This window comes from Sinocyclocheilus anshuiensis, unplaced genomic scaffold (genome assembly GCF_001515605.1).
Source record: "Sinocyclocheilus anshuiensis isolate Anshui unplaced genomic scaffold, SAMN03320099.WGS_v1.1 scaffold566, whole genome shotgun sequence".
Taxonomy (NCBI): Eukaryota; Metazoa; Chordata; class Actinopteri; order Cypriniformes; family Cyprinidae; genus Sinocyclocheilus; species Sinocyclocheilus anshuiensis.
Genome location: NW_015542410.1, coordinates 481,164 through 490,052, shown reverse-complemented (window position 1 = coordinate 490,052; position 8,889 = coordinate 481,164). Strand labels below are relative to the sequence as shown.

Here is an 8,889-nt window from a genome sequence, read left to right as displayed (position 1 = left end):
AGATATTTATAAAAAAAAAAAAAAAAAAAAAAAAAAAAAGGATAATTTCCGAAAACACAGCGGCAACAATAAGACATCAGTAGCAGTGTTTTTATTGATAACTAAAACTATTAAAAATCTATTTTTCAAATGAAGCTGAAATATAATAAAATATAAATATTTTGATAAACATTTAAAAAAAATTAAAAACATTTCTTGACAACTAACTGAAATAAATAAGCAGTAATATTACTAAAAACCAATATAGAAATGTATTTTTTTAAAACTTTAAAGAAAATTGAAATGAAAACAGTAAATATAAAAATAAATATTTAAAAAAGCTAATTACAATCATTAATAAATACTATATTAATAAAAAAACCTGAAGAATTAGAATTGTTGCCTTAGCAACTAAATTAAATAAATAAACTTAGGTTAAGGTAGTAAAATGACTAAAACTGAAATTAAATTACAGCCATACAAAAAAAATTTAAATGCTTGATACTAAAACTTCAAATACAATTACACTGAAAATGAAAATATAAAAATGAAACCTAATTCAATATCATTCTAAATACTACATTAATAAATATTTGCTGAAAAATCTGAAATGTTGCCTTGGCAACTAACTAAAATAAATAAGTTTAAGTCGAATTAAAATATTTCTATAAATAAAACTATACAATGTTTATTAAAACTGAAAATATAAAAAATAAAAGCTAATTCTAAATATTATTATAAATACTATAAAAAGTAGGTACGTATTTAACTACCTAAAAAAAAAAAAGTCAAACATATAAAATGATCCGGTTATATAACAGCAGAATGGATTCAAGGAACCAGTGTTTTCTAGTGTGCATTCAGCAAAAGGTACATTTCATTGATAAAATCTTGAACAACAGACCCGAGTGTGTCAGAGTGACACAACTCTGAGGGTGTCATCCTTTGAATTCCAATCATTGCTCTTTACGCAAGTCATTCAAACTTAACCAGAAAGTTACGGCTTGCTTGTTAGATGAGGACTGGAACCTTATAATTTGCATAGCTGTACAAACAAAGACGTAAAAAAACTTGACATCCAGCGGTCAGCAAAAAAGCCCTTTGAGCTGTTATTGCTGGTCAAAATCTGTGTAGGTGTGTTTGTCATCCGAGACGGTTTCTGATGCCGCCAAATTAGCTGACGTAAATACACAGTTTCCTCTTATCAGCAGTAATAACCACACTGACAGGTAGTAAGCAATTAAGAAACATGACCATTAGCCTAATTTAATGAGAGCGAGAAGGAGATACAGAGATGACGCAGTACGCATATTAAAGTTTCTGGTTTCATAGGGTGTTTGAAAGTGAGAAGGAGTCTTTTACACTATATACCGTCAGGTGGAATGGTGCAGGAAATAGTTTTCTACTTCCTTGGCACACAGACACTCAGCTAATATCACAATGCAGAAATAAGCTATATTATGCTTCCTATAGGCTGCCGAATATGAATGCTACATACTCGCACACCATCTTCATTCGGGTAAAACAATGACTATGTCTCAAAATCTAGCAGAATGCCTTTCTAGACTTCATTTTTGGGCATCAGAAATTAAGGGGGTTTTTGCAGCGATGCCATAGAACCATTTTTGGGTTCCTCTAAGAACCTTTAAGTGAACAAATTTCCGAAAGAACCATTTTTTTCTTAGTGTGAAAAACATTTTTATCAGCTGAAGAACCTTTTTTTCCATTATAAAGAACCTTCAAAGTTTCCATGGATGTTAAAATTTCATGACGGAACCGTAGATGCCAATAAAGAACCTTTGTTTTTAGGATACCCCAAAATCTGTCTATAATAACATATATGCCTGAAAATGGTTTTTAACTGGAAAAATTGCTGTTTGAAACCAATTTTGAAAAGCTACAAAAGCATCCAATACTATAAAGAAAAAAAACATATGCCAAATATTATATTTATATTTAAACTTTAGATTAAAGAATAAACAAGTTTTAAACGTAAAAAATCTGGCTCTCACATACTTTAACCAAAGAGCAAATGTAAACAATGTTAAAAAAAAAAAAAAGAAAGGGAAAAGTAAGTGTAAACACAGTCGTTACCTTTAGGTGCTATTGTACCTGATTTGACCCTTAAAATGGACTTTTGTTGGTGTAACCTAAACAAATAATATTTTTAACTAGTAAAGATGCCTGAAACGTATACATGATACAAGTGACTTTTTCTACACTGTAAAAAATGACCGTGAATTGTATATTAACATTATATCAGTTAATGAAATTACGGTATTTAACTGTAAATTTAAGTTAAAACTGTAAAACCTCAAATGTTGCTACCGTATTTTTTACGGTAAAATTCCGGCAACCACAGCTGCCGGTTTTTTACCGTTCATTTTACGGAAATTTTTTTTACAGTGTAGGCTGTGTTTTAAAACTTAGTGAGCTGCCTACCTAGACAGCATTATCATAAAAAGATTTATTTTAAGGCCTATAAACTCACAGTTTACTGCACCAGCACCTGTGTACACAGAAAGTAACATCCTAACTGAAAGGGAACATCTAGGTAGGCGGCACAATACTGGTTTGAGACACAGCCCCTACTGTACAGTCCAGATACAGTCAGCCCTTATCCACAGTACAAACTATGTCTACATGCGCCCTAGATCAAAGGGCCGCTGCTCTATTGAAGTCAATGCAGTGCTGTTGTCACAAGTCTTACACACCTTGTCTCCACAATCATATTTCTAGTGACTATAGGCACCGTTCATTGATCCGGTTGACCCTTTCAACCTTGGGTCTCAACCCTATCCAGTGCCAGTCCTGAAGTCATATGAATTATGTAGCGTTTGCTACCCTAGACAGTCTCAAGCTTTAACCCAAAACTCCCTCAGACAGACAGCACGTGGATGGGTTAATAATAAGTAATGAAGAGGGATCTTTCATTACCTCAATGACTCTCCAAAACAGACATGACCTTGTGCTGTTCCTGGGCGAAATGAATAAATAAATCCATGCAAACAAACTCAAAAAAAAAGAAAAGGGGACACAGACATATGGAGTTTAACAGCGTGCACTCTACCGTTTCTCTCCAATGCGCAAAAGAGGTTGAAAGGTTTGCGTTTCCAAACTGGCGAACGTGATACGCGCGCGCTCTATCACAGTAAAGACAATACCCGCCGCTCGCGTGCGCCATTAAAATTTCACTCAGGAACAACTTTGCCAGTGCATAAAAACTCGTGGGGAACAATCACGAGGTAGTTCTTATTTTCTTCACCCTGAAATCACGCGTGGATAAAACACCCTTTATGTTAAACGACTCAAGTGTACCGACTTGGACTTGATTTGCTGTTGGCACGACTCATAATGTCATAATCTACAAGCATCTACACTTAATTTTACTACAATTATATTATGAATATAAAAAAAAATAATAATAAACGTTTAGCATTTGTTTGATTTTTTATTTATTTATAGCCTATTTGTTTTTATATTTTAAATTTGTTAAATATTTAAAATAACGTCAACACAGTAATCTTAAAAGATTATATTCAATTTAATATACATTTAAAAAACGTAAACTTCACAATAATCATTGTGAAGTTTAAAATATTATATTCAATTTAAGATAAGTTTAAAATGCCAATGCTATTCAACAGAAGCACCCACATAAGTTTTCCATCAACGACACTGTAATTGTTCCCGTTTGCACTCTTAATCAAACGTCGCCATTAACAACGCGTCAAACCACATTAGTAACGTTATATTGACCTGTATATAGTTCGGTATACTCATTAAAAAGACGTATTAACTGTGCGAAAACGAGAGATGTTTTCAGATTCATCTGGCTGAGGATGGTCGAAGGGTGTTCCTAAAACGTGGCGTTGACACTCAACGAAAACTCTTACATGTTCAAAACTACAAAGTTTTGTGTTTAAATAGGCCTACAAGGTGAAAGAAACGTATTTTAGAGCACTTACCCTAAAATGGGGACAGCACGGATTGACAGTTCGCAGCAGCTGCAGGTAAACCTCTTTTTTTCCCTTTCCCTTTTCTTTCCTACCTCAAAAGAAAAGAAAAAAAAAAACTTGTCAGACTCGAACCGCTGCCGAATCTCTTCCGTGATTTTTTTTTCGTTAACGTTTTTTTTTTTTTTGCCCCTGACTCTGACAAATGAAAGGGCGTGTACCTGGAGGAGGGGAACTTATTTGGCTACTTTAAATAGGACATTTGAGTTTTGACATAATTAAAAATAAGACATTTCTAATGTTTTCTACTGCTGTAAAAACAACAGTATGATTTCTGGTAGTTTCACGCCAGAAATCCCACTGGGAATCATGGCAGTGGACGGTGAGTTTTGTCTGGGGCTTTAGTGGGAAGTACGAAAACTTTAACCCTTACCTGCACAATGTTTGCACGAGTGTCAGAAATTAACCAGGCCTCTGGGCAAAATTGTTTTACCGGTTACAATATTGTATATATTTTAAAGCATTACAGTCGTATAAAGTGATATATTTAGTGCCTCTGAAACATAGTAGGTGGTTTCTAGCTGGTAGCTAAAAAATAAAATAAATTAACCCCCACACAGAGAGAGAGAGAGAGAGGTTAGCTGGATACAAATCTTCCATAATGGGAAAGAGATAGAGGCGACCAATTTCTTTCGTTTTCTAAAACTACACTGATTGTGTTTTGATATTGCTTTTGAATTTTTATTAATCAATTAAAGTGTGTGTCATAAAAATGACACTTTACATGTTTATGTATGGTTAGAAAATAAGTCTGAAAATGAATTCCGGGAGGCAAATAATAGCCCCTCATAAATTGAAAAAGTCAAATTCTGACACTGGTATGCACTAAACATGCAATATTGAGACAGTGCTTCATTTATTTATTTTTTTAATGCCCCAGGAATTAATTTTAGTCAGAATTCTTGCTAACAAGAATGCATTGTATTGCGATAAATATTCAGACAGCCTTTAACAGGCCTCAGGGGAGACATATAGGCTAATGAATCATATCCCAGTGCCCTCTTTACTATGATTATCTGTGTTTACAAGAGGCACCGCCTATGTAAAGTTGTTTGTATTGACTGGCCTCACTTTGTGTGGACTATGGTCATGCCTCACAGCTCTGATAATGCTACAAAGTTCACCTATGACTTGTCTTCAATATATTTTTCTTAAATATTTATTAAAAAATATTAATATATTTTCTTAAAACCTTAAATATATTTTTGTTTTTGTTAAAAATGTTTTTGTAGGCACCCCACAGGAACTGTGACCGGTTCAGCAAGGTTGAAACTCTCAGACCCGTTGCCACCTCATCAAACCAATATGATGGGTTTAAAATTAAAATCTCAATGCATCTTTTCAGGTGATTGAACATCAATAACCAATGTTCTTCAGGCAATTCAAAATTCTTCTGAATTTTTGTGTTCAGTTTAATATATTTGCACTTGCAAATAAGATCTAAATCTCCCTTATTATCCAAGAGACCAACTCCCTTCCCCCAAGCCACACCTGTAAGCAAGGCAACTGGTGGCACCTACTTCATATTGTGTGGGAGATTGAATATGTCAATAAGGATGTCTCGTAACTGACTGCTGTCCGGAGCCGAAATTGTTAATGTCTAAAACTAAGCCGCTGTGCAATCGGATAGTCGATGGCCTCAGGGTGGTGTTGGGTTACCATAAAATGATGCTATTAAATCAGATGCGTTGTTTTGTCTACACAAAAGAATGGGAGAGATTGAGGAGAGTGTGCAGAGAGTCTTATACGACATGCTCAATAAAGAGGCAAGGCAAGATTACCTAGAGAATAAAACAACTCTTTCTTTTATTTGCCGTCACCTGCTTTGGACAATCATTAACTGCGCAATGTTATAATTACATAAAGTCACAAGGTAAAATTAAAGTGATTTTCTTCAAGTTGACTAATACTTCAGGTTTCTTTATTGGCTAAAGCCGCCATGTTGGCTCGCCACACTGCCAATCAGCTGCCAGAACTCCAGGAACGTCAGCTCTCCGTCGTTATTCTCGTCCAATGAGTTCATGAGCTGATCAATGGTGGCCGGGTCAGAGGCATTCTGTGGGAGAGGACAAGATGGACAGGCATTTATACGCACTTGCAATGATAGCGTCTCCATCTAGTGGTTGTCAGTGGTACTGCGCATTCTTTTCTGCTGACCTATTAGTTTAGGGGGGAGTTCCTGTTCTGGATGGGCCAAACAGAAAATGCTCTGATGTGGCATTTTTCTATTGTATCCAGCTTTAGTAATCTGGTTTGGATGTAAACATGCTGATTAACAAAACAACAAATTCCTTGTGTGTTTGCACACCTGGCGAATAAAGCTAATTCTGATTCTGAAAGCAGCCAGTTTGTTTTCATACTCACTAGCAGTATAAGGTCTGTCTCTGACTTGAGAGTTGTAGCATAGGAAGGATTTGTGTAATTTCCTCTACAAAATCACAAACACGTGACTCACAAGAAATTCTTTAGAGGACTGGGATGTGGTTAACTAATAACTTGCACCAGACCTCTGAAATGGTGCTCTTATCCTTTTGGATTCATTCTTCTCAGAAAACAGAATAGCCTACTAAACAAACACTGTAAATAAGGCCATTATTTATTAAAATGATCTTTCATTTCATTATTTAAATAATGTGATTATAGGTCACAGATGTAAAACAAATGTAAAAGAATTCTATAAAACGATTCTTTAGTAAAATTCAGCATTCTTACTCATTTTGGTTCATTTTTTTCAGAACACATACTAATTAAGCACTGGAATGAAGACCATTATTTATTTTTTAAACAATCTTCAATTTCATTTTCTAAATATTGTGATTAAAGGTCACAGATTAAAAAAAAAAAAAAAAATTTATATTCTACAGTAAATTCTATAATAAAGTTTAGCATGCTGTAGAAGATAACCATTTACTGTAGCTATAAGCTCCTAAAAATAGAGGTTCTTCGCAGGACCTGAGAGTCAGCAGACACTCCTCTTCTTATTAAGAACCATTTTGAGTTGGTTTTATGGTTCTGTGGGGATTAAAAAAAAAAAAAAGTTCTTAACATTACATTATAGTTTTTTAAGATTCCGTATTCTTTAAAGCAGATGATTTTCTAAACAACTAAATGGGTTCTAAATGGACCTTTATATTTAAGTACGTAGACCTGAATTGTGGAATATAGATATGAAGTGGACAAACCATACTGTATTAACTCAAAAGGCTTACCTTTACAAAGTTTGGGAGCTGGGAAGTGACCAGGCTCTGAAACTCATCTTTGCTCAGAGTGTTCGCAGAGCCATCTTTCCCTGCGTAAGTCTTGAACTGGGAGACGAGCACGTTAATGGCAGATTCCATGACTTTGGGAGTGGGATAGTTAGGTGGCTAGAAAACAAAAAAGTAATTGACGTTAGTCCTTTTTAGTAGTCAAATATCCATTTTGGGGTATAAAAGTATTTCACTCAGAAATGAAGATTCTGAACCATTTACTTATAATCATCATACTCCAAATCCATGACTTAGAGCTATTTAACAGAATGTCTAAGCTTCTTTCGCGTTAAATATCGCATGCGATTAATCGTGCAGCCCTACATGTGATCACCATTTACTGTCATTGTATGGAAAAAAAAAAACAGGTAATTTTTTGTTAGATGCCAAAAAGATGAACAACAGGGTAAGTAAATAATGACAGAATATTCATTTTTGGCTGAACCAACAGTTTAAGGGCAAAAGGGTACATACAATGCAAACCAAAAATGAGATCCAATAGATAACAGAATAAAGTCATGTGCTTACCTGAGCAAAGGAATGATGTTCTGACTGGAGTGGTGTGTGTAAATGACCACATCTCACCTTATATTATCTTCATCTGACGGTCAAACTCAGCGGAAAACCAAAATCACACCCACTGCTCCATTTCACAAGTCAGGATGTTCTTATCTCCTGCTTCAATGTTTCCATAGCAAGGTAGTTTAGGCTCTCTTTCACACACACACACAATGCATTTATAGTAATCCAGAGGACAAAATATGCAGTATATTCGACAGATTAATGGCATAAACGCCACATTGTGGTTTTCGGTACTGAGAAAATGTACCATTTATATTTGTTTGTGATTATTTCAAAGCATAACCTAACACATGAAGGTTGATTAATCTACACCTATCAGGTTTCCTAAATGTTGTCAATCCAAACATCTGTCATCAGGAAAACTTCATCTGATAACGCTGTCAAAACGTACTCAGCATCAACTGACATGCTGGAATAAATACAAAGACCTCACTAATATGTCTCCTACAGATCACTTTTAGAGGTCAGAACTGAATGTGCTTTTATAGAGAATACGAAACAAAAATTGTCAAGGTATTGAATAAATGAGACTAGACATCCTCAAGGAATCACCCATTTCTGTTGTATGTGTCAGTTGTAAAATAAATCTCAATAAAGAGTAATTCTCATGGCAATGGTACATAATTTTAATAATCATCAAAAATTGTTCATATTGATACATTGTGGCATTTGGTCTTGTATTACCTTTCTTTTGAAATGGCAATATTAAATTGTCTTTCATATTAAATATCATTGTGCCATATTATAACTTAAACTATGAATTCCATTAAATAACTTTTCTTTGTATTTACAAATTAGACAAGAAAAGGGCTAAATTCAATAGTTTTCATCCCAAAAGAGTGCAACAAAACAATAGCACAGCTGTAATCAAATGATCTTGATGATTCACTACAATGGCTGTTTTCCTAAGATAGAAAGAGGGTATAAATAAATGTCCACATCACCACAGTGCAAACAAAACCATTACTGAAACTTTCTCTATTTTCATTCAATGTGGTTTTGAGTTGATTTCAGTACTAGCATTCTGTGCTCACTAGTAAAGGCACATAAGATAACATCAAATT

At 34.4% G+C, this 8,889-nt stretch overlaps 2 protein-coding genes and 1 long non-coding RNA gene across 5 annotated transcripts in view; 1 reads left to right on the top strand and 2 right to left on the bottom strand.

Annotated features, from left to right (window-relative positions):
* LOC107693314 (nucleolar protein 9-like) overlaps positions 1-4,025 on the bottom strand; it is a 9,840-nt gene extending 5,815 nt beyond the window's left edge. Inside the window, exon 1 of the mRNA XM_016492648.1 lies at positions 3,948-4,025. The gene's annotated coding sequence lies outside the window, so the exon portion shown is untranslated. The remainder of the gene's footprint in view (positions 1-3,947) is intronic.
* Positions 4,026-4,088: 63 nt separating this feature from the next.
* On the top strand, positions 4,089-5,725 carry LOC107693315 (uncharacterized). Its single transcript, XR_001634717.1, has 3 exons — positions 4,089-4,317; positions 5,228-5,340; positions 5,459-5,725. It is a non-coding gene; the product is annotated as an uncharacterized LOC107693315 (long non-coding RNA).
* A 77-nt stretch (positions 5,726-5,802) lies between these two features.
* Positions 5,803-7,913, bottom strand: LOC107693277 (protein S100-A11-like). Of its 3 annotated transcripts, none has more exons than XM_016492586.1 (3): positions 7,772-7,913; positions 7,205-7,360; positions 5,803-6,051 (listed from the first exon to the last, which is right to left on the bottom strand). In XM_016492586.1, the coding sequence occupies exons 2-3, from the start codon at positions 7,331-7,333 to the stop codon at positions 5,917-5,919; spliced, it is 264 nt and encodes an 87-aa protein (XP_016348072.1). In that variant the 5' UTR covers positions 7,334-7,360; positions 7,772-7,913; the 3' UTR covers positions 5,803-5,916. The 3 variants fall into 3 exon arrangements, with proteins under 3 accessions (XP_016348072.1, XP_016348071.1, XP_016348070.1); XM_016492585.1 differs by lacking the exon at positions 7,772-7,913 and adding an exon at positions 7,466-7,542; XM_016492584.1 differs by lacking the exon at positions 7,772-7,913 and adding an exon at positions 7,459-7,523.
* Positions 7,914-8,889: the final 976 nt, after the last annotated feature.